General features: G+C 45.4%; 1 protein-coding gene across 1 annotated transcript; it reads left to right on the top strand.

Moving 5' to 3' along the window:
* Window positions 1-817: 817 nt before the first annotated feature.
* Window positions 818-21,027, top strand: glsa (glutaminase a). Its single transcript, XM_083937606.1, has 18 exons — window positions 818-1,178; window positions 7,287-7,383; window positions 7,650-7,768; window positions 9,041-9,170; window positions 9,278-9,357; window positions 9,971-10,134; window positions 10,896-10,954; window positions 14,731-14,763; window positions 14,937-14,995; window positions 15,248-15,314; window positions 15,587-15,637; window positions 15,837-16,013; window positions 16,105-16,236; window positions 16,492-16,584; window positions 16,749-16,810; window positions 16,895-16,971; window positions 17,059-17,122; window positions 17,832-21,027. Exons 1-18 carry the CDS (start codon window positions 907-909, stop codon window positions 17,977-17,979), a joined length of 1,884 nt encoding a protein of 627 aa, XP_083793732.1. The 5' UTR covers window positions 818-906; the 3' UTR covers window positions 17,980-21,027.
* Window positions 21,028-25,811: the final 4,784 nt, after the last annotated feature.

Genomic DNA, 25,811 nt, shown 5'->3' with positions numbered 1-25,811 from the left:
TGCTCCTAGAGGACACTTTAACACACGTTTATGCTCCTAGAGGACACTTAAGCACACGTTTTGGCTCCTAGAGGACACTTTAACACACGTTTATGCTCCTAGAGGACACTTAAGCACACGTTTTGGCTCCTAGAGGACACTTTAACACAAGTTTAGGCTCCTACACTTTAGCACACTTTTATGCTCCTAGAGGACACTTTAGCACATGTTTATGCTCCTAGAGGACACTTTAGCACACGTTTATGCTAGGACACTTTAGCACACGTTTATGCTCCTAGAGGACACTTTAACACACATTTAGGCTCTTAGAGGGCACTTTAGCACACGTTTTGGCTCCTAGAGCACACTTTAGCACACGTTTAGGCTTTTGAGGACACTTTAGCACAGGTTTAGGCATAGTGCATACATTCATAATCTCTCTAAAATGTTGAAAACTGTGAAAACTGATGGAGAAAATTGATCAAACACTGTCTTTCTCTTTTATTTCATTTACATTTTTATTGGAATTAAAATTAGTTTACATTGTACACTATTTTCTCTTTTGAAAAAAAATAAAAGGGAGAAAAGTATATATATATATATTATATATGTGTATATATATATATTTATATATATGTGTATATATATAGAGAGATATAAACAAATATAAATTAATAAAAAGAATGGGGCAGTTTTGATGATTGACAGCTCTCTTGGCCAATCAGGTGCAGACGTGCGTTCTCATCCTCCAATCAGAGCGGCTGTCGTGTGAAAGGTAGGTTGTCCGTCGGTCTGTTGTTGAGTCACCGGAGAACCGTTATTCGGCCGAGAAAAGCCGACTCTCCGGTTAGAAACTGCGCCTGTATTTCTCTCGTTACCGCCTCACGGTACTTCCATCATCCACTTACTTTTCTCCACGGGATTGAAATGTTACATTTTCGGTCAACGGTCGCGCTCAAGGAGTTATTTCACACCCAGCTGAGGCGTCCGTTGACAGGTAGAGTTGGCGTTAAAGCGACACCTGCGACCGCCGCCTGCTTCAGCACCGTCCCCGGTTTGGATGGGTGTTCTCCGGGCAGAGGGGGGGCGTTCGCCGGGTGGAGAGCCCCGCAGCGGTACACCAGAAGGCACGGCGTGAGAGGCTTTTGCTCCAAGGGTGACGGACCCAATGAAGTCACCAAGGACTCATCGGCGGATAAGTGAGTATCGTTAACCCCGGTGTGTGGGCTCCGCGCTGGGCCGAACCTCATAGGAAAAACCGCCAATTTACCGCCGCGGTCGCCGATGGACGGAAGCCTGTGATGACATCTGGGATCACGCCTTAAAGTGTCTTTTTCAACTAAAATAAGTCAATATTTACGTTCAAAACATATGCCGAATTAGAGAGGGCTTCTAGCACTACCATGTAAATATTTTGTTGTGTGTCTTACAATTATAAACGAGGCCTATTTTAAAGTAAAAGTTATTTACACGGTATTACAGAAAGCGCTTCAAGGGCTAGCTGGGCGTGTTAGCTAAGGAGTTCCATTATCGGACAAGTTGTGACCATAATGGTATTCCAGGACTTTTCCAAATCGTGTCTCGGTCTTATCAGTTGCCTGTGAGAGAGGAGCATCTGCTTAAACTTCCCTGCAGATAAAAAGTCAAACAGATGCATTTGGTGCGCATGCAGACAGATGTCGTGACCAGAAGATGCAGCTCTTCATCCATTCAAGCCCGGCATGTTAACTCACTGAGGCGTGAACCTGCCACCAGCTTCTCTTGCCTTTTTCGAAATGACAATACAACTACAACAAAAGACATATGTGTGTGTTTAACTGGAGGAACCGTGCAAACACACACACACACACACACACACACACACACACACACACACACACACACACACACACACACACACACACACACACACACACACACACACACACACACACACACACCAAGCCTCAGCTCAATGTCTAATGAAGGTCAGCAGGCAGGTCAGTCATCATTACATAGGAAGGCAGCTAACTGTCCTTTTTGATTATGGATGAAAAGTATTGATTATTAGTTATTAAGTCCATGTTGGGACACAAATGACCACAAGTTTCATCAACAGGCAACCCCAGAGATTTCCATTCAGTGTGGCATACAACAATACAACTATACAATCATAAACAATCAGCCAAATGTGCTTCTCTAACAAGCAAATACAGTATTTTCCGACTGATTTTTGACTTAACATAATTCAGAAGCCTAAACGTGTGCTAAAGTTCCCTCTAGGAGCCTAAATGTGTGCTAAAGTGTCCTCTAGGAGCCAGAACATGTGCTAAAGTGTCCTCTATGAGTATAAACGTGTGCTTAAGTTCTCTCTAGGAGTCTAAACATGTGCTAAAGTGTCCTCTAGGAGCCAAAACGTGTGTTAAAATGCCCTTTTCAGTGTAACAAAGTATCAAAGTAGTTGCCAATTAACATTCTTTTGATTGCCAAATCTTTTCAGCAGTGATATCTTGCGTCCATCGTCTCCTGGCCATTTACTCTGTTAAAGTCCTTCTTGAACTGCTGGATGTTTGGTTAACTTTAGCTGTTCAGAGCAGCTGTGCCACCAGCCACCACGCCTTCAGATAGTTTCCATGGTAATCAAACGCCTCATTGCCTCCACAAGCCGTCGTCGTCCTGTTTCTTTCTATTCATGGACAATTTGCTGGAGCTGTCGGCTGCGTTTAGGCGTCCCTGTGCTCAGCTGCAGCATCGTCCCCTTTCCCCTGGAGGCTCATTTCAGATTCAGTGACGCGGCGGCTCGCTCTGTTAAATATCCTCAGATTTGCTGAGTAAGCAGAGGAGCACTGGGACTGCTGTTGAGCAACACATTGACTCTTCAGGAACACGCTTTAAGTTATCTAACGCAACAAAGGAGGCGACGTAGATCACAGTAATTAGTGATGTCACTCAGGTCTGTGGGCAATTTTAAAATGCTTTATGCTCTGACAGGGAAGCCAGAGTGATGCAGAAGTTAATAAGAAGAATATTAAACACATTATGAACATATATTCGTTTTACAACTGAAGCATGGAAAACATTGTGTACTAAACACCTTGAGTCAAAACATACAAATGTGACACTTTACAGACTAAACTACTAATCAGAAAAGTTACACAACACATTAACCACGGTGCGTACTCGCCCAGCAGGCAGACTTAAAGAATAACCCGGGTTAAAAGTCAGTTTACAACATGATTAAATGTGTTGAATGTAATTTCCAGGGCAGGATGTTTGAAGTCCCAGGGGTGCAGACACATCCAGCCTTGGCTCCGGTCTGGTTGTGAGGGTCCTGAGGCTGTGCTCCAGCTAATACAGGGTTAAAAAAGATGTTTGTGATGCAGGGGAGCTTATCCCGCCTACATCATTCCTCCACGCTTTTCGCACCAAAGCCTGGATGCTGGCGTGCTGCCCGGCAGTTGTCAGGGCCTCCTGGAGCAGATGAGTCACTTGCACGGATTGATTTGTGCAGCGCCGCCTCTCATGCTGCCGCTGTAACGTCTGCCTCCGCCCCCCACGCCGACTCCTTGTGACACCCGCGAGACGGACACATCAGGTCAAATGTTACAGATGCAGACGTCTGCTTGTCAACACAGGTTTTAAAGTGTGTCAGTTACTGGAGGGGGACGCTGCACATCTTCATCTACACTATAGTTGCAAGATAGTTGTGATTCTACTCCATGGGACTGGGATTGAATCGGATTTCTAACTTTTAAAACTTAACTGAAAGTGAAACAAACTGTAATGTGGAACTAATATGGAATTAATATCAGGAAATGTAGGCCTCAAATATTTTCATTATCGGCTCATTTTGTTCTCTGTAATCGCCTTTAGTGTCTTATCTAGTTTGATTTACAGTCCAAATCCTGAAGATTTTCATTTTTTCGGGTGACACTGAAAAAACAAAGAGAATATTTAGCATTTTGTTGAAATAACGTCTAAAGTATTAATCTGAATTCACCTTTCTCTAGGAGCCAAAACCTGGAGCATAAAGGAGCATAAACGTGTGTTAAAGTGTCCTGGAGCATAAACGTGTGTTAAAGTGTCCTCTAGGAGCATAAACGTGTGTTAAAGTGTCCTCCAGGAGCATAAACGTGTGTTAAAGTGTCCTCTAGGAGCCGAGACGTGTGCTTAAGTGCCCTCTAGGTGCCAAAGCGTGTGCTCAAGTGCCCTCTGGGAGCCTAAACGTGTGCTAAAGTGCCCTCTAGGAGCCTAAACGTGTGCTAAAGTGTCCTCTAGGTGCCAAAGCGTGTGCTAAAGTGCCCTCTAGGTGCCTAAACGTGTGCTAAAGTGTCCTCTAGGTGCCAAAACGTGTGCTAAAGTGCGCTCTAGGAGCCAAACGCTTGCTATAGTGTTCTCTAGGAGCCAAATCGTGTGCTGAAGTGTCCTCTAGGAGCCAAAACGTGTGCTAAAGTGCCTTCTAGGTGCCAAAGCGTGTGCTCAAGTGCCCTCTAGGAGCCTAAACGTGTGCTAAAGTGCCCTCTAGGAGCCTAAACGTGTGCTAAAGTGTCCTCTAGGTGACAAAGCGTGTGCTAAAGTGCCCTCTAGGTGCCTAAACGTGTGCTAAAGTGTCCTCTAGGAGCCAAATCGTGTGCTGAAGTGTCCTCTAGGAGCCAAAACGTGTGCTAAAGTGTCCTCTAGGAGCCTAAACGTGTGCTAAAGTGTCCTCTAGGAGCCAAAACGTGTGTTAAAGTGCCCTCTATGAGCTAAAGTGCCCTCTAGGAGCCAAAACATGTGCTAATGTGTCCTCTAGCTGGAGCGCTAATGAGAGCAGCGGAGGTAGATCCAGATGTTCCAGCGGCCTCCTCTCACCCTGAGGTGGTGACGCTCCCACGGGGGAAATCTCTCCCAGGCCTTGTTCCTTAAACGAGCTCAAATACAGCTTCATATAATCTGTACTGCATTTAAGTGTCTCTTTGCTGTTTGCACTCAAACTTCTAATGAGATGTGTTTCCTTCACTTTAATTGAAGTCTCAATAATAAGGATTATAGCTGAGGTTCATTTTTAGGTTCAGGCGTCGTTAAGTGCATCTTAAGATTCACTGAGTCACCCATGAATTATGCTCTATTCATACTTGTGTGTGTGTGTATTTAAACAACTTTAATTGAATCTAATGTAGTTTATTATAACATTAATGCTTATTGTTGTATGATGTGCTGATGTGTGTGGAGGACAGAAGCTGCCAAAGTCAAAAATATATACATTTAATATGCATTAAACGTGCCACAAATACTTTAATAATGTGACATAATTAGATATTTCTTCTTTCTGATTAATTCCCCTATTTATGCACTTTTTTCCATTCATTTATTTTTGATTTTGCCAGCGTCTGCCCTCCGTATCTGTGTCCATTCTGTGAATATAAAAGTCATTTCCACTGTTACTAATTCAGTATTCTTCCCTCTGCACACTCTCTCCCTGTTGTTGATCTGCTTGATTTGCATTTGTAAGTATGTTTCTACTTTTTATTTTAGTTGTAGTCGTCTGTTTTGGTTTGTTTTCCAGTAGAAGTAGAGGTTTTCTGCAGAAAGCCGCTTTTACCTTGAAATGACCTCACTTCCTCCCAGCGGCTGCGCTTGAATCCCTTCCCCTCTACTTCACCTCCATCCCTCCCTCCCTCCTCCCCCCCCCCCCCCCCCCACACACACACACACTCTGATGTGTGTATCTTCCTCGCCAGCAGACATCCACCGTCATTAATGAGGTCAGACCAGGCGATGACAAAGTTGCAAGGGCGCAGTGACGGGCTAATCCGAAGTGCATGAGAATCGATTTTTGACTCTAACAATGTTGCGTTGCACACACGAGTTGGAAAGTCAGAAATTGAGATTTCCTCCTTAAAGGAGCCTTACGTCAAATCACTAAAGTCCAGATTTCCGTGTAAGAGACGCAGCAGACATCATGGTCAGCATGTGCTCACACTCAGGAGGACGGGGAGAGGAATCCATCCTGCGTCCTCCATATTTGTCTCTGAGCTGCAAAAGCTGAGTGCACGCGTGACTTTCTGACTCTTGAGTGTGAGTGAACTGTCGGTACACGTAATGACTCATGCCAGTGTTTGCTCTGTGTTGTTCTGCAGCAGCGTGGTCCAGGAAAAAGGTTGATTCTTCAGGTTTTCAGATATTTTCTCCCTCTCTCTTCTTTGAATCAGTGAATCGTCTAAAAACACCAGAACCAACAATGAAGTGATCCTGCTGACACCCGGATGTCTGTTTCAGTTTTGATTAATGTCCCTCATTTTACAATTTCCCTGGTATCCATTATACGCTCTTGACAGTTGCCATGGCAGCTTGGTTAGTTAGGAGTTTTTATTTCCTGATAACTCACTGCTGCAGAACTCCAGAGGAATCCCTGTTAATGAGTCAAAGTGGTAGATTTCTGCTCTCATGTCTCAATCTCAGCTTTATATGTGGTCGGCAGCTGCGAGGAGCCACCTGCCAACTAAAGCTTTACCTTAAGACGTCCTCTCCTAGCACACAGGCCAGTGTCCCATGATGCACTGCGGGGCAGGGGGCGCCTGGGCACCCAGAGCTTTGCACAAATCCAATTTGGTTTTGATATGAATCATAGCGGAGAGTCTTCTGTGAGCCGGTCGGCCCGTCTGCCCTCTGACACTAACTTTCCTCCCAGAGACAACTTGGTGTGGACGCACTGCTCAGAATACCTGCCAGGCTAGACCGTAATACTGTGTGATTAGATCATCAGGCACACGGAGATTACGTTTACCAACTAATCTCCATGGGGAACAAAAGATATTACAGCTGCAAATTAGAGGATTGCAGCAGCATAAAGAACGGGGATAAATGTTTATATTCCTTAAACTGAGATAGCCAAAGAGTTTCAGCACTTGTGTTGAAACTGTTGGTGTAGTTGCACCAATAAAGAATAGTTTCAATGCTGTCACCCAGCCCTCGTGCTTAATGGGTTCACAAACGTGAAGTGTGTGACGTTGTGACGTTGTAGGTTTGGTAATCTGAATCATCTGGAGACACATTCCTGGCTGGTATTCTAGCAAAATACACAATTAACAGTTTACATTACAGTGGCCTTATGGCAGCATGTTAACCTGTGGGAAGGCTGTTCTCAGGTCGTAACACTGACATCAGATCAGTGTACGGTCATGTTTTCCAGTACAGTATTCCAGGTATTACTCACTGCTTCTCCTTGCAGTCAAAAAGCTTTTCTTTCCTCCTCCCTCTGCTGCGGCTCCCCTCCATGTTTCCACCACATCCGGCCTCACCCTGGAGTCCCGTTCCTCACTTTCCTGTCTGTGTTTTCTTTCCTGCAGGAGAAGGAAGGCAGGCATCCTGCCCAGCCTGGAGGACCTGCTGTTCTACACCATCGCTGAGGGCCAGGAGAAGATCCCTGCGCACAAATTCACCACAGTGAGTGGAAAAGATCACTATTGTTAAACTCAAAGGGCTTTCAGTGACACAGAAAAGGGTCCTACACTGCAGGATTTATAGCAGGTGGGCAGACGTGAGTGCTGTTTGTGATTTAACAGCAGTAAACAGTGTTCCTGAGTGTCCGTGTCTCCCTGCTGGAGTTATGTCGGGCTCTTCAGGAGCCTCAGCTCACGGCTCGTACATTTATTGATTTGTTGTCAGGCTGTCTTAATCATCATGCCCCACCCCCCTCTCTCTCCCTGCAGGCTCTTAAAGCCACAGGGCTTCGCACTGGAGACCCCCGGCTGAAGGAATGTATGGAGATGCTGAAGGTGACCCTGAAGACGACCTCTGATGGAGCGCTGGACCGACACCTCTTCAAAAAGTAAACCTTTTAAAAGAACACACACTTATTTTCTAGTGTTGCCTTTGAAAAGATAGCACCATTTAATTTGCCCACAGTTTGATTCTGTACGTTGCAGGTGTTCGTCTATGAGAGCAGTTAAGTGTCAGTGGATGGGCTCTTGTAGTTTTCTCTTCCTTTATTATCAGCATTAATCTTTCATCAGAGTCTATGGTAGGAATAGCAGATGCTGGTCCGAGTCCTCTGCGCTTCCCTGCAGCAGAGGAGGGTCACCGCATGTCATCAATTATTCATCACTCCTCAGTTTGCACGTCATCGCCTTCTTGCTGCCGTCCTCATCCAGCTGGATTCATTCGGAAGCTGCTGGGAGGGAAAACGGGGCTGATGAATAACTGTGATCCGTTTAGCTTTAATTAAAAACAAACACCTTCAGACCAGGACACAACATATCAGTCCCAGTTCAGATAACAAGACAAATCAATGATGTTACAGCCTGACTCCTCTCTTTACGTCTGTGTTTAATCAGATAGGCTGGAGCCCCACCAGCGGCTGAAGCTGAAATAAAACAAGAACGTGTGTGTGTGATAAAATAACATATACCCCGGTAGCACTGCTGCAGTCTACCCCCTCCTCCGTGAACCCAGAGGGGCCGGTGCTGACACAGAACTGGGTGACAGCTTGGGTGAGAGCGCTGAGTCCTCACTGAACAGATCCCAGCGCCAACAGTGCTGGCTGGGATCCATCACATCCGCTCCTCCCCAGGCTTATTTATAGAGCCCGGCCTCACAGAGGGACGCACGTGAGCGGGCGGTGGAGTGTAGCGTGTGTGTGCTCTGTTGGGATCCCATGCTACAGGGATTAGACAGGGTTTGATGCAGTGAGATAGCTGAGCCACAAATCTCTCTGCTCCCAGCGAGGCCCGGCTTCTGTCATCCTGCCTTATTATGTGGAGTCGTGTGTTAACCGTCTGTTGTCCGCTCAAATAAAAAGCTGTGGCAACATTTGGGAGATGTTATTCTGGAAATGAAGGCGCTTTCCCAGAGAAGCAAACAGATTCCCCAAAGACAACACTGCTAATGAGGTGATAGATGAGTCCAGTAGCAGATGTCTCACAGTGGAAGGACTGGACCAGTTCACCCCGCTGAAGGGTCTAAAAACGGTGTGATGATCAGTTTTATGCCAAGGCTCAACATTAAGCCATGAAACCACTGAGCCAAAGTGTTAATTGTTTGGGAAAAAGAACCACCTGTCCAGAGCAAATGAGAAATCCAACACAGCTCTCTCCTGTCTCAGGTGTGTCCAGAGCAACATTGTTCTGCTCACCCAGGCCTTCAGGAAGAAGTTTGTCATCCCAGACTTCCAGTCCTTCTGCGCCCACATGGACGAGCTCTACGTCAAAGCCAAAAACCTCTCTGGAGGGCAGGTGAGTGCGGGCTACAGACGCCTATACCGAAACTACTGTGAGCAACTTTTACCATGAAGAACAAGCGATGCACCTGGCTCTTAGAACTGTGTGATGTCCTGCTGCAGGTGGCCGACTACATTCCCCAGCTGGCCCGCTTCAGTCCAGACCTGTGGGCGGTCGCCCTGTGCACCGTCGACGGACAGAGGTACGAGTCACACCTGCATGTGATCTGAAAACACACACTGACCAATCAGACCTGAAATATCTTACCATATGTCTGCTAAAGATTAGGAGCACTGGACTTAGTGAAGTTTGTAAAGACCTTATGTTTTATAATTTAATATCAGCTCAGATGACCCTTTTTTCTCATGCACCTGTCACATTCAGGTGTGCAGCGCAGTTTTAGAAGTCTCATGCACCAAAAAGTGTTCTGTTCTTCTCAAGATCATGTCAGAAGAGAACAGGAAACATTGAGTTAAAGCTTTTTATGTATTCATTTATTTTCTTGCACCTTACTTTAACTTTATAGTCATAAGCAGCCGTCAGTGAGAGAACAGAGATACAGAACAATGAGAAGAGAGATGAAAAACAAGCAACACTACGGAGCCAGAGACTGTGAGAGAGTGTGTGTGTGTGTTTGTCTGCGTATTTAACGCAGACACACAGGAGAAATGTGCCAAAGTATCCCTTTAAGATCAGACTCGGCAGAACTCATGATGCCACACCAGTGAAAGTGTAAATCTCTTGGATGGTACGTGTGTAAACAGATGCCTTTGTTTGTGTGTGTGTGTGTGTGTGTGTGTGTGTTCGTTCCTCAGGCACACTGTGGGCGACACCAAGGTTCCTTTCTGTCTGCAGTCTTGCGTGAAGCCGCTGAAATACGCCATCGCCGTCCACGACCATGGCACGGAGTACGTGCACCGCTTCATCGGCAAAGAGCCCAGCGGCCTGCGGTTCAACAAGCTCTTCCTGAACGAGGAAGGTGAGGAAGCAGCGGCCGCGCTCTCCTGGTCCTCCGTGCATCGTGACTCAGCCAGCTGCTGCTGAACTTTCCCTGCAGGCGTCCGTTCTCACGTACGCCTGGTTGCCATGGAAATAGATGTCGTAAATAGTTAATGAGAGGTTGCAGCACCACAGCAGAATAAAACAGAGTGGCCAGTGTGTAACAGAGACTTCTAAAAACCTGAAAAAGGAGCAGCTGCTGGCACGTGGCTCTGTAAGAAGCAGCCAGGCCTGAGACAAAACCTCTTTTATTTGAGATTTCCTGCAGTTTCACCAAAGACGGAGAGGAGGATTAAAGATTTCCTCTGTGTTTAAACTTCCCACAGTAGGAGATTCTGAACCTGAACCTGACCAAGAGTTCAATTCCACACTTTAAATCAACAAATATTACACAAATATGATCATTTCTCAACACATTTCTCATTTTTCCATCCACTCCAGACGCCACCTGGAATGAAACCTGCTGTGAGAACGTGTCTCTCCTCTCCTTGTTCTCTAGCAGAGCGGATTAAACTCCAGCTGCTTATTTTTTTTTAACATTTCCCGTTGCATAAGAGGATTAAGCGTATCATTGGACACTGTGTTGTTTCAGTTTTGAGGATATTGTGTAGTAACCTACCTTGTTAAGTTGATGCTCACATGTTAAAGTTCCTCTTTGTTATCCAGGTTCTCCACTTTCACACATCAGTATAAGACAAAAGTTTATATTTGTGCTCAGACTCTTTATTTCCTCTCCCACAGATAAACCACACAACCCCATGGTGAACGCTGGAGCTATTGTCTGTACCTCCCTCATTAAGGTGAGCTGCAGGTACACACCCCATCATATGTCCCAGCCTGGGATCAATAACGTATTTCTATTCTAATTCTAATGAAGTCCTTTTATTCAGGACACTGATCAGCTCAAGTGCAAAGGTTGTTTGGGAAGACGAGATTTAGTTCTTTTTGTTTTTTTTAACTGGAGCTAAAAAGAGAAATTGTATGAAAAAGAATCATAATCGTGTGGAGAAAGCGTTTCCTCCAGATTACCACATACAGGGAGATTAAAGTGTTAGATAATCACGCTGAAAGGGGGATTTGGTTGAAAGCAGCGTCGCTCAGATATCCTACACACGCGCGCACACACACACACATGCACACACATGTACAAACGCACACAGGTCAGAGAAACTGCTCTTCTACCTGTTAACACAACGCTCCAGGGGGAAAACGACAAAATATTTGATCACATGTGCCTTTCGTTTAGACAGCGACGATGTTTTGGGGCTTTTTGTTTGCGTGTAAAGGTAAAAACACTAAAGTGAGCTCTGATCTGCTCCAGCGTTGTGTTTGCGTGTAAAGGTAAAAACACTAAAGTGAGCTCTGATCTGCTCCAGCGTTGTGTTTGCGTGTAAAGGTAAAAACACTAAAGTGAGCTCTGATCTGCTCCGGCGTTGTGTTTGCGTGTAAAGGTAAAAACACTAAAGTGAGCTCTGATCTGCTCCAGCGTTGTGTTTGTGTGTAAAGGTAAAAACACTAAAGTGAGCTATGATCTGCTCCAGCGTTGTGTTTTTGCGAGTAAAGGTAAAAACACTAAAGTGAGCTCTGATCTGCTCCAGCGTTGTGTTTGCGTGTAAAGGTATAAACACTAAAGTGAGCACTGATCTGCTCCAGCGTTGTGTTTGCGTGTAAAGGTAAAAACACTAAAGTGAGCTCTGATCTGCTCACGCTGGCTCACGTGGCGTCCGTGTCTCCGTAACATCCGTGTGCAGAGTTCAGGTAAACAACAACAAACACGTGGGACTGTTTCCATCAGTGGGACGTTCAAGTGTCCTGGGTGGAGCCGAGGCGGTGGGAGGCTGCAGACCGTGCTGCAGTTCCCTGTCACGCTGTACGGCGTCCTGCTTCTCCGCTGTTAGGGAGAGAAGGAGAAGGACGTTTCCCAGCATGCACCAGCTCTGGGTGCTGTTGTGTGGCAGCGCTTCACAGCTCCACCTACACACCTGACGTGCACACTACATCACATTTACACACTTAAGTGTCACCGTATGCACGCAGATTTCCCCCCAAAGACGCTCGTCTACACGCAGAAAAAAAAGTACGAACGCAACGCCACTTTAGCGTTTCCTGTCCAGAGCGTCTCCGTCTGAACGCGGCCTACAACAAACATCCTCACCTGCTCTAGCGCGCTGTGGTCTCCAGTCACAGTTCAGAGCCTGATCAACTGGCAGCAGCTAACGCATGATTACATGTGTATATATCTGTTTTTTGTTCATTTTTAAGTTACAAACATTAATTAAGCACGAGTTCAAACGTCCAAACAACAGGAAAACCTCACGAACGTAACTGACATCACGCAGATAACGAGGAAAACTACCTTTTTAGTCCATTTAGCAGCAATTCAGTGATGCTTCGTGTGTGATATGACAACATTTCTGTAGCTGCAGGTTGATCGTGCGCATTGACCCGAGTAATAACAGCAGGTTCTGTGCACCCCCCCTCAGATCCACGCATCTGTAATGTACCTTTTCCCGGCTCGTTGTGTGGTTTTATGTGTTGTTGCATATTTTACAGCAGTAGGATCTGTGGGAAATTATGACCACTGCAACAGGTCAATGACGTTGGTAATTTTCCCTCTTTAACTCTTTGGTTCCCCTCTTTGCTCTGGGTGTGTGACTGAAGCTTTTAGCCTTCACGTGGCTGTGTCTGAACGCTTCAGTGTGGCTCTTATACTTTTCACCTGCATTCTCCCAAACTGTTTCTACGTCCAGAGTATAAACAGTTCAGCTCCGGCTCAACCCAAACACTGGTGTTATATCATACTATCATACTTTATATCATAGGTTTTTGTTTGGATGTCTTTAATTTATATCCTTGGATTAAATGTCGTCACTTACAGATTTATTAATTTAGCGCTTTGTTCTTGTTAACCTGTCGGCCACAGTAGATGATAAAACCCTAAATGTGAAGTCACACTGCGAGCTGCATGTCAACAAGTCACTTTACTGATGGATTCACTCTTTAAGTCTCACAGTCTGACTGGAGTTATTATATTGTTGCTGCAGCAGCGGGGGACAACGTGTGTGTATGTGTCTTATAGATCCATATCTTCTGCTTGATTCCTGCTGATGTTAGCGTTTAGATCAGAGCACAGCAGCTAAGACATCAGACACTTTATCATCATTATATTCACATTAAAAATGACCTTTGACTCTGAGTGAGCCGCAGCAGCAGCACATAACGACATAAAAGCAAGATGAGAAGATAGAAACGAGATAATAATATGATGTCAGTGTTGAGATGAAGAGCAGAAGCCACAGGTACAGGTCAGGTACGTAGAGGATGGACCCCGGTGTTGGTTTAAATATCGACGGTTCAGAAAATCCAAGATCAAAAAACGTAAAGATAACAAGCAGCATACAAACTGAACCGATACGGGTGACAAGATGTGAAAGTAACAGAGCAAGAGGTGGTTTAATGTCTTTAATATCTGAAAAAGGCTCTTAGGGCGCACTCCCACTGTGCCTCCGTACCGTGCCCCAGCACGTTCCTCGGCTAAAGTCTGGTTCCTTTGACCAGTGTGAGTGCACCCGTATCGCGTCTAGGAGCGGCACGCTTGCTGTCCACGGCCCGTTTGGGAGAGGTGGGCTTTAGTAAAGCACGTTTGCACGTGTACAAGCACGAGCACGAGGCCTACGGCGGTTCTGAGGTCATTTCCTGTGCGCCTGTTGGGACATAGAAAAAAGACGGAGGGACCATGCGCGGACATTTAAAACAATGGCGGTGAAAGGTTCACGTTGGTGTGATGCGGAGGTGGAGTGTTTACTGCAGATTTGGTCGATGAAAAGATTCAAAAACAGTCGACAAGACGCACAAAAACTCAGAGGTCTACGGAAAGATCTGGAAACAAAGCCATGCATCGCCATGACGACATCAATGCGTGTGACGCGTTACGGCGTGATGACGTATAGGCAGCAAGAAGCATTCTCCGAGGCCCAGGTAGTGTGAGTACAAACGGGCCTGGAGGGGGGGACAAGGACCCTAAAGCACGGGGCACGGGAGGGAGAAACAGTGGGAGGGCGCCCTTAAACACTGAATGCTACGTTTCCCATAATGCAACACATGGCACGACTCCCCCAGAAGGCTGTGACGTGTTGACGGAGCAGCTTGCAGTGTGGATGCTCCTGAACGTGAACTAACTTACCTCCACGCTGTGATCAGTAGCTCCACAGCTAACGCGCTTTAGTGGAGAACACTTGATGACACAAGTTCCCCTTTTAAGTTTAACAAGTTTAACAAGTTTATTCTGAGTGGATTAACTCACTTCACCGTCTCCATCTGCAGCTAGGGTCCCGCCTCTAATCTTACTTCATCCTGACTGGTTCGGTTGGTCATGTGACTGATGAGCTCGACTCTTCATTAAAACACCGTAGTGATGTGAACTCACACCGTCTCCTGTCCTTGTTTCATGAGGATCATACATGATGGTGCTGATGTCATGACATGGGTGACTCTTAGTGGCACTTTGATGTATTTGACACTCGATTTAAAGTGGTCAAACAAACATTTTTAATATTTTACTGTGTTTGTGTTTCAGCAAGGGTCAAGCAACGCTGAGAAATTTGATTATGTGAGTATCACTGTGTCGTGCTTTGGTTCCTTCATTTTACTTCATTCTGGACTCGTTCTCCAGGTAGTTCATGATGCATCGATGCGTCGTTTGGTCCCACAGCACATTGTCGTCATTTAAATGTTGTTTTTGTGTGACCTTCAGTTGTAATGTGTAAACGTTTTGTTCTGCAGGTCATGAACTTCATGAACAAACTGGCAGGAAACGAGTATGTGGGCTTCAGCAACGCGACGTGAGTACGACGATGCAGTGATCCAGACGTCACTGTCCGATCTTATCCACTTAAGGAAAAGCTTTTTCACTGAACAAACAATGCAGGAAATGATACCGGGGCTGATTTCGGTCTCCCCTACTGTCCGACGCGAGCTCAAACAACTGAATGAAGAAGTCCTTGAGGACAGGCAGCAGCTCCGTCAGGACTGTTTTTTATATTTTATATAACACGAGCTGAGTCATGCTCCTTCTCTCCCCGTGTGTGTCCCAGTTTCCAGTCGGAGCGAGAGTCCGGAGACAGAAACTTTGCCATCGGCTACTACCTGAAGGAAAAGAAGGTAAAGTCAAAGGTCGCCCACAGCTGAGGGACGCAACCGTCCTCACGGTGCAGCCGGACGCTCAAACACGTCACATTTATTATTCTTTTCATTCTTTAAATGTTGCCTTTGTAACAATAATCTGTGTCTTATGTTCTCCTTGTATTTGCTGTGTTCAGAAACTATCATTTCTACATTATTATCTAATTTTGGCCTTTTTAGAGCAACGACGCTGTTCTTTATGAGCAGCAGGTGAGTTTGCTGACATGTTGACAGTGTTGTTGTTCTCTCAGTGTTTTCCAGAGGGGACAGACATGACCTCCATCCTCGACTTCTACTTCCAGGTAAACGCAGCACCCACCTTGTATAGTGTTAGATTTATTATTAAGGATTCATACCGTGTGAAGTTCACAGGATAAATGACGCAGGAGAACATTAGTATCATCCTGGAATCGGCATTTAAATGAATCAAACTGTCACAGAGGATGAAACTAAACACAAAACATTATTAACCTTCTGTGTACGTGTGATCTCCCCCGTCAGCTGTGCTCCATCGAGGTGACCTGTGAGAGCGCCAGCGTCATGGCGGCGACTCTGGCCAATGGCGGCTTCTGTCCAATCACAGGAGAGCGCGTGCTGAGCCCCGAGGCGGTGCGAGACACTCTGAGTCTGATGCATTCCTGCGGCATGTACGACTTCTCCGGACAGTTCGCTTTCCACGTCAGTGTCTCATCCGTCAAACATTTCCCCCGCTCCTCGTGAACAATGACCATCGAATGAACACGGGGTTGTTGTTGTTCTTCTGTCTCAGGTCGGTCTGCCGGCCAAATCTGGTGTCGCCGGGGGGATCCTGCTGGTTGTTCCCAACGTGATGGGCGTCATGTGTTGGTCTCCTCCACTCGACAAGCTGGGCAACAGCGTCAGAGGCATCCAGTTCTGCACGGTAACCTCCGCCTTTGAAACTTCCACAGTGGTAATAACAGTCACAGCCATCGCGCTGCTTCTCCACATGTGTCCACAAGGAGGTGCTACACCTCCCTGACTGACTCCAACACACAGCTGCAGACATGTCAAACTGTTTCAGCTGTATCTTTACATCGGACTGTGTCATCATTTCATCTTTTATCTTTAAATTTGAAGAATCTTGTCTTGTGTGTTTGTCTGCGTGATCCTTAAAAACGGTTGTGTCTTCTTTCAGGACCTGGTTTCCCTCTTCAACTTCCACAACTATGATAACCTGAGACACTTTTTCAAGAAGCTGGATCCTCGCAGGGAGGGAGGAGACCAGAGGGTGAGTCCCAGCAGCCACCAGCAGTCCTCCAACAAAGCCGGCTGTGCCAGGACGCTGCGTGACACACACACATTAGAATCCACAGCACCATCTGCTGGACAGTTACTGTAAACTAACTCAAAAAACAAACCAACACACTGTTAATGAGTGCTTCCTGTTTTTAGGTGAAGTCAGTGATCAACCTGCTGTTTGCTGCCTACACTGGAGATGTGTCAGCCCTGAGGAGGTGACCCAGCTCACTGAGAACATGCACATGGAATTACAAAGGTTTCTTGATCCAGTGTCTAATGATTGTTGGTTATTTGTGCAGGTTTGCTTTGTCCTCCATGGACATGGAGCAGAGAGACTACGACTCCAGGACGGCCCTGCACGTGGCAGCTGCTGAAGGTGGAACACTGTTAATGTGTCAATATTAACTCATTCTGTCAGTGTGTTCATCGACCTGACGTGTGTCTGTGTGTGTGTGTGTGTCAGGACACGCTGAGGTGGTTCGCTTCCTGCTGGAGGCCTGTAAAGTCAACCCTGTTCCCAAAGACAGGTAACCATGATGTCATACTAGTTTGTGACTTTTTTCATCACATGCTATACTTTAAACTTTTAACTGCATCACTTTCTGACATTTAATGGACTAAAGGATTTCATTCAAGCAGCGTAACGTATTCATAAAAATAATCTTTCACAGATTGTGGTTTTGAAGAATTCAGTGGTGTTTTTTTTTTTTTTTTAAATTCTGTTCCTGTTAATTGAACTCCAAGTGTTTTAGGGCGCGCTCCCACTGTTCCTCCGTACCGTGCCCCAGCACGTTTCACGGCTAAAGTCTGGTTCCTTTGACCAGTGTGAGTGCAACCGTACCACGTCTAGGAGCGGCACGCTTGCCGTCCACGGCCCGTTTGGGAGAGGTGGGCTTAGTAAAGCACGGGTGCACGTGTACGAGCACGAGCGTGCGCACGTGTACGGGCACGAGGCCTACGGCGGTTTACAAAAACTCTGAGGTCTACGGAAAGATATGGAAACAAAGCCACGCATCGCCATGACGTCATCAATGCGTGTGACGTGTTACTCCGTGATGACGTATAGGCAGCAAGAAGCATTCTCCGAGGCCCAGGTAGTGTGAGTACAAACGGGCCTGGAGGGGGGGACAAGGACCCTAAAGCACGGGGCACGGGACGGAGGCACAGTGGGAGGGCGCCCTAAATGGATGCTTTAATGCTGTAGTTGACTCTCATCCCCCTTCGTGTTCGCTGCAGGTGGGGGAACACACCGATGGATGAAGCCGTCCACTTTGGCCACCACGATGTGGTGACGATCCTCCGCGATTACCACAACAAGTACAGCCCTCAGGAGAACCCCGAGGACAAGCAGACGGCAGAGAAGAACCTGGACGGGCTGCTGTGAGGGACACAGCAGCTGGACGGTCGTGAGTTCTGCACGATGGATCGACCTGCAGGGAGAGGAAAGGTCTTAATGTGGGTGGAAAGGTCAGAGAGGAAACCGTATTTAACTCTTAGAACATTAACACAAGACAGACGATCAAGTGTACAGTGGGAACAAGCCCTTAGATGAAACCTAACACTCCCTCACACACCGGGCAGCCACCACCCCTTCAGTGTAAAAGCTCCTCATCATGTTATTAGATGTTGGTGGTTTTTAATGTATATATATATATTGTGTATGTTCCTTAAGTGGGGAAATATTAGTCTTCAGTTTCTCCGTCTCTGTTTTGTCCACAGCTCTGTAGGAAGTGAGTCGACGAGCGCCGCGGTTTACTTTGAAATTGTTTTTATTCTGAAAAGCTGAAAACGGGAAGTTGAAAACCTTCCTCATCACAAGGTGGTGGAATGTATTTCCCCCAAACTCTGTGTGTACGTGTGTGTGTGTGATATTTATTTATCTGTTTAAGATGAAGTGTGTGTGCGTGTGTGTGTGTGTGTGTGTGTGTGTGTGTGTGTGCGTGCGTGTGTGTGTGCATACAGGTGTACAGTTGTAGTCAGATTCAGCTTTGAGGTAAATTTGCGTCAGTGTTTTAAACAGTTCAGCCTTTGAAGGTGAAAACGTGTTTTTGTTTTTGTTTTCTAATGATTTGATATTTATTTTTTGTAACTTGAGGACAGAATGTGATCGAGCGTCTCTGATCCTCGTGACGACACTGCCAGCGCCAACGCCAGCTTGAATTCCTGTAAATATCCAACGTTTGCACTCAACGACAGAAAGAAATCAAACACACGCAACTTTATTTAACATTCCACAGGAGAACCATAAACCCCAGATCTGGAGCGATGCATCAGTGAATCTGAATTATGTTTAATATTTACATCAACAACCATCAGAGAATCAAATCCTTTGTGCAGCAGAGCAGCGATGCTCTGCTCTGATTGGTTGTTCCTGACTGCAGTGCTCTCTGGGACTCGGAGTGAACTCCTCATTTTGTGTTGTTTTCTGTTGTTCGCAGGATTTTACTGCAAACTGTTTGACGTGCTGATGTTAAAGTGAATAAATGCACCTTTTTTAAAGTGAACTCTGACTAAAAAGAAAATCCTGGGGCCTCGTTTATAAAACTGTGCGTGGAATCCTTCCCCCAAAGCGCTGCATTCACACAAATCCATGAATATGAGATTAATGAAACTGCGGCGCACATCTGCACGGATAAATCCCCACCTGCTGTGAAGTGTGCAGGGATGATCTCCGCCCCGCGTCGTCCCACTTTTCCCTGTTCCATAAACGGCGTCTGCGAAACAGCTCATGAATACGGACGCGGTCTTAATGAGGACGTCACAGTGACGGACGTGAGGAAAATGAGACAGAAGGAGGTGGAAAAAGCAAAGTTCTCTGAGGAGGAAACGGAGGTGGAGCTCCCAGAGAAGGGTGTTTTCCTTTTTTAGAAGAATCAGTCGAGACATTTGGAATAAACCTAAACGGAGCGAGGGTCGACGTGTCACCAAGACTCAAGAAGCTTCATTATCCCGAGGGAAATGATCGTGCAACAGTTTCAACACAAAGATGAAAGGATCAGAGTAACAATAAGCATAAAAACATCAATCACATCAAACAATAACTAAAGTGCAACAGACACTGTGGTTAAACGCAGGTATATACAATATACAACAATACGCAGTGTGCAGTTTAGCAGCAGATTCAATAAAATAAGTACAAACTAAATAAGTGAGAAGGAGCGATAAGTGATAACAGTGTTAGAGTGTAGCAGCGTTTCTGACTGAACTAAGTTACAGTCTCCACTGTTCCTCACGTGAGCGCGGTCCACAGCTGTGAATCCAGTTCACTCCTCTGTTATTATGTGTACGGACGTTTATGGCATTCATACGTAAAACACCAATTAATGAAATGATTAAATAACTAAATAATACGACGGGTCCTCCTGTGTCTCTATGAAGAGAGAAAAGAAGTAAAGGAGATCGGTCCTTCCTGTCTCAGCAGGCTCATCACTTGTCATCATTTCCTACATTTAAAAAATTATTCATAATTACTGCACAAAACTTTGTCACAGCTTCGGTCAAACGGACACACCTTCTAAATCCAATGAAACATGATGTAAAGACATGATCATGAACTCAAACTGCATCTAAACTGATGCCAATAGTACAGTTTTACACCTGTCCACAGCTCCAGCGACGCTTTAAACACAGGAATACACTTATTTTACACTTAAAGTGTGCGTTTCCTCTGCTAACTCAGCTGTATTTCACGCTGTTTCCACTGAGTGTCGCTGATTCCAGAGTCAGAAAAACTTTGCAGAGCGCGGCAGCTTTATACACGAGGCCCCTGAGGTGTGTGTGTGTTGAGTGCACCCGTTCCTCTCGTACCACGCTGAAACACCCCAGTGGTGTTCAAATGTGTTTCTATTGACTCTGTTTTCCAAAGGTGTGTTGACTGTAAAGGTTTGTTCCTGCAGGACTCAGGAAGGTCCGGTCTGTTCCCAGGTCAGATTTCAAACCTGAAAACAAAGTGAAGGAGCTTTATAACGCACACGGACTGTTGCTGCTTTCCATTTGTGAGTGTGTCGCACTCCAAAGCGCGTGCAGAGGTTTAGTTTTCCAGAGGTTTGGTGTGTTTTTGTAGCGTGTTGGAGGTTGGATGTTGTTTGTGTACAGACAAAGTGAAGCAGGAGGTCGACGTGTCGGCGATATTAAACATCCACAGTTCACATGTCGTGCGTTTTTACTCCTGGGGTCGGGATCGCTCCGTTCACTTTGATTGAACTGTCATTGACGTTAAACCTAGATTCAAAGAAGCACAAAACGACCTAAAAATGCAATATTCTGCGAGAAGAGCATCAGAAATGTACGGATTGTACCGTGAACTTGAGGGGATCCCGACCTGCGGCTCCACTGAAGTGTTCTGAATGTACCGTGTTTGCTGTCGTTCTCTTCCTGTTTCTTCTTCATGTGTTCGTGCGCTGCTGAGCGTCACACGCAGCCCACTTATTTATTCACAGATCCAACATTTAATAAAAGCTGTAAAAGTCAAACGTTTACTGTCTCCTGTCTTCTCACTTTAACGTGTGCACAGTGGTCCGAGGTCAAAGGTCACAGTGAGAGTGAAACACACGCAGAGGACGGTTGTCAGTGTGAATGGGACTGGTGTCACTGCGTAACACTCACTTTAATTCAATTGAATTGAATTGTCTTTATTGTCTTTGTTCCAGTACAACGAAATATACAGCACGATCCCTTAAAGTGCATCAAATAATTTAACATTAAAAGCATCAATAAGAAAAAGCTAGACCTTTAAAAGACACATTTAAAACGACAAGCATACACTAACACGCACACACACACACACACACACACACACACACACACACACACACACACACACGTCTCTCGGGAGACAAAACAAAACACTGTAGACTGCAGAGACCCTGAGCATCATGGACCCTCAGAGGTGAAGGTGTTTGCGGTGTTCAGCACTGTTGTAGCTTAAAGGGAGAGCATTCAGCTGCTGCGTCTGACCGCGCCGCCATCTTGCTTCTCTCACCCCAGAGTGGGTCCACAGGTCCAGTCTTGAGACGCGTGGGTGTGAACATCGTCTTCTAACCCTAACCCCCCTAACCCCCCTAACCCTAACCCTAACCCCCCTAACCCTAACCCCAACCCCCCTAACTCTAACCCCAACCCCAACCCCTTCTTTCTTTTTTTTCTTTCTCTCTCTCTCTCTCTCTCTCTTTCTTTCTCTCTCTCTTTTGTTTCTCTCTCTCTCTCTCTTTTTTTTCTTTCTTTCTCTTTCTCTCACCCTCTCTCTCTCTCTCCCTCTTTCTCTCTCTCTTTCCTCTCTCTCTCTCTTTCCTCTCTCTCTCTCCTCTCTCTCTCTCTTTCCTCTTTCTCTCTCCTCTCTTTCTCTCTCTCTCTCTCTCTCTCTCTCTCTCTCTCTCTCTCTCTCTCTCTCTCTCTCTCTCCAGCGCTTGGACCATCGTCCCCACCAGTCTTTTGGAAACGCTTGCCTCACGCACGCCAAGACGAGTTTTTGAAGTGATGCACAATAATGGAGGAGGAGTCTGGTTTGGACACTGAAGCTTGAGTTTCAGGAGGTTTGTGAGTGTTTTGGATCAGCTGATGAGCAGCCGACTTCAGTTCAATAGTTGTTTTTTAATAAATCACCTGCTCAAAACGTTTGGTCTCTTGTTCTGTATATTGTAGCTGTATATTCAGCTACACCAGTTAATTGCATGTAGTATATGAGTCCTTTTATTTGCCAAGTCCCTCCTCACAGTCCAGCTCTACGCTCTGAAAGACACAAACACACAGCACAGGTGAAATGATCCTGGGAACAAATGACAGTGAACACCAGAGGGAGGTGACGTACCTTCCTAACCCGCGTGCTGAGGTCCTGGACCAAGAGTCTGCAGCTCTTTGGCCTGAGAACAAAAAGAAAAAGATTCAGAAGGAGAGAGTAACGTACAACAGACATTCACCCAGGAGACAATTCAACCCTCGTTCAAGGAGGATAGAAGACGGGTCAGAGGACCAGAGAGCCAGGGGACCAGAGGACCAGAGGACCAGAGGGTCAGAGGACCAGAGGACCAGAGGACCAGAGGACCAGAGAGTCAGAGGACCAGAGGGCCAGAGGACCAGGGGGCCAGAGGGCCAGAGGACCAGAGAGTCAGAGGACCAGAGGGTCAGAGGACCAGGGGGCCAGAGGACCAGGGGACCAGAGGGCCAGAGGACCAGAGGACCAGAAGATGTGGATTCAATCCTTAGGATCAAAGATCTAGATGGAAGAAGTCACATTGATGAAGAGCTGCTTCAGATAGTACAAGGAGAGAGAGGACAGGCTAGAAGGCTGGAGGTTGTGGGTTTGATTCTTATGTGGTAATAAAGCTTTTACATCAATATCATCAGTGACGTGTGTCAATTATCTCTTGACTGATAGATCAGTGAGGATGATAGATTGTTGTCAGTGTTGTACACAGAGAAGACTCAGTGTTCACACCAAACAGGAGTCCAGGTTCTGAACAGTTGGCTCAGTGTGAAAGGTGCTGGGTTAGAGGACAGGAGGTTGTCTGTTTGAATCTTAAGCTGTTCATTAAAGTTATTTATCAATAAAATGCTTATTGACCTGACCGATGCATCAGTTTATCAGGGTGATATTTGAGCTTTTATCACAGTGATTTATGTCAGTGCTTCACTCAGATCAGTTAGTTTAAGGTGGTAAAGTGTTGGATTCAAAGACAGGAGGTTGTTAGTTTGATACTTATGCTGTGCAGATGTTTTTTTTTAAGTACAGTAAAAGTCAGCCATCTATGACCTCACCAATGCTTCATCATGCTCTACATTAGTCAGGTTGAGATGTCTGCTTGTGTTGGTGCAGAAATATCAATATCAACAGTGATATCCATCAATGTTGTGATGTCTACCAAACAGCAGAAGAGACAACAGATCAGTTAGCTTCATGTGTTAAGAGTTGGGTTTGAAGACAGGAGGTTGTTGGTTTGATTCTCTTGCTGTGCAGTAGATTTATTTATTTAGATACAACAAAAATGTCAGCCATCTTTTGACCTCACCAATGCATCATTGGGCTCTACATTTGTCATATAAGACAAATCTATATCAGCAGCGACATCAGTCCACAGAGAGTGGTGATGTCTAACAAACAGCATGTAAAGTCTCAGCTCAGTTAGCTCAACTTATTATGTGTTGAGTTCAAAGACAGGAGGTTGTTGGTTTGATGCTTATGCTGTGCAGTAGATTTATTTATTTAGATACAGCAACATGTCAGCCATCTTTTGACCTGACCAATGCATCAGTGGGCTCTACATTTGTCAGGTTGTGGTAGAAGCTTGTTTGAGAAAAATCCATTTCTGTCAGTGTTGTATCCAGAGAAGACTCAGATGTGATCTCTACCAAACAGCTGATGGATCTCATATCAGTTAGCTTAGTGTGTAGAGTTTTGGGTTTGAAGACAGGAGGTTGTTGGTTTGATACTTATGCTGTGCAGCAGATTTATTTATTCAGATACACAAAATGTCTTTTGACCTGGCCAATGCATCAACTGAACACTACATTTGTAATATAAGCTTTTTGGCACAGACAAATCAAAATCAGCAGTGACATCAGGCAGTGTTGTACACGGGGAGTGGGGATATCTACCAAACAGCACAGACACACTCTCAGATCAGTTAGCTCAACTTATTATGTGTTGGGTTTGAAGACAGGAGGTTGTCTGTTTGATACTTATGCTGTGCAGCAGATTTATTTATTTATTTAGATACATCAATGTTAGCAATCTTCTGTCCTGACTAATGCATCAGTTGACCTCTACATTTTTCAGGTTGATATATGAGTTTTTTTGGCATAGAAAAATCAAAATCAGCACTGATATGTGTCAATGTCGTACACAGGGAGTGGTCATTTCTACCAAACATCATGCAACCTCAGATCAGTTAGCTCAGTGTGTAAGGTTTTGGACTAGAAAACAGGAGGTTGTCTGTTTGATTCTTGGGTCGTACAAGAAGTTTTAAGGATGTATTTCCAAATAAATGACTAATTTAATGTTGAACACAAAACGTTTTAGATCAGAAAGCTCAGGGAGTTCAGAGCTTGGTTAAACTACAAGAGGTTGTGAATTTAATATTAATCTAATTCTCCATCTTTGAAGGTCTCATGCAGCAGCTGAATAACAAATACAACATCAAACGTGATATTTTCCTGATCAGATGGTGTGAGGTGATAAGAGATGCTCTTCCAGAGAGGAGGTTGTGAGTTCAAGTCCTGTGGGGGAGGTGACTTTTGAATTTTGGGTTTGAATAAACCCAATGAAGTCAAAGTCAAATCCGCCCAGAGCAGAGTTTAGAGTGTCTGTGCACTGGTGGCGCAGCAGGTTTGATCTCGGCACGATGGGCGCCCGTGCCGGGTTCAAGGCTGCTCGTCACCAGTGGGCAGGTGTGGTTAGAACAGGTCGTCGGGTAGAGTTGTTCGGATGGTTGGTTGGTAGATCAGTCGTTGGAATGGTGCGTCAGTAGAGGAGTTGGTTGTTGGGCAGGTTGTCAGTTGGTGGTTCACTTGGTGTGTCGTAAAGAAGACTTGGTCATCGGTGATGGTGGTAGTTTCGGTGTTGGTTGCGAAAGATAGTGACAATCGTAGGCGACCTTGGTAGATCTCTCGATAAGTGGATCTCAGCCATAGGTAGAAGTGCTGGGGTGGGTGCAATTGTAGAAAGGAAGGGAGCTGGGAGAAGGAATAAGCAAATTCTCTCAATTTGAGCTTTTTTTTTTGGTAAAAAAGCCATTTTTGCTAAATTCACCTGAAATTTCTGCAGGACTTGAACCTGTGTCTCCTGGCTGCCAACTCTGGCACTAACCCCTGGACCATCAGCTCCTCCACATTGAACAACATCAGAAGTTGTATTTCTGATGGAGTCGGTTCGATGCCTCCCACAAAAAAAAAATAAGTAGAAAAACCTGGAAAACGGATTAAAAAAGAGGTGAAATCATTATTTACAGTTGTTTTTGTAGTTGCAACATAAATCTCACACTTTCACACAAACGTCCTTCACTAAAAAGATAAACTGAATGAAAATATAACATTATGTTTAAACACATGTCTCCACTTTAGAATACATTTGTTTCAGTCCTTAAATACCAAAGGGATTAAACTCCCACACAAATGGAAACATTCAGTAAATGACATCAACTCTCACTGAAACATTAATGCAGACGCACAGAGGTCACTCTAAAACACTGGAGCACTAACTGGGAAAGATGGTTTGGATCTAAT

Source organism: Echiichthys vipera, assembly GCF_963691815.1.
Source record: "Echiichthys vipera genome assembly, chromosome: 23".
Taxonomy (NCBI): domain Eukaryota; kingdom Metazoa; phylum Chordata; class Actinopteri; order Perciformes; family Trachinidae; genus Echiichthys; species Echiichthys vipera.
Note: the sequence above shows the minus strand (reverse complement) of the source record. Positions and strands in the feature narration are given on the sequence as shown.

What these genes read in the sequence shown, in the direction of transcription:
- glsa (XM_083937606.1), top strand. Translation starts at nt 907, where the DNA reads ATGTTACATTTTCGGTCAACGGTCGCGCTCAAGGAGTTATTTCACACC. An exon ending in GTGGGCTTCAGCAACGCGAC is followed by an intron (nt 14,996 to 15,247) that starts GTGAGTACGACG and finishes TGTGTGTCCCAG; the next exon opens with TTTCCAGTCGGAGCGAGAGT. An exon ending in ACTACCTGAAGGAAAAGAAG is followed by an intron (nt 15,315 to 15,586) that starts GTAAAGTCAAAG and finishes TTGTTCTCTCAG; the next exon opens with TGTTTTCCAGAGGGGACAGA.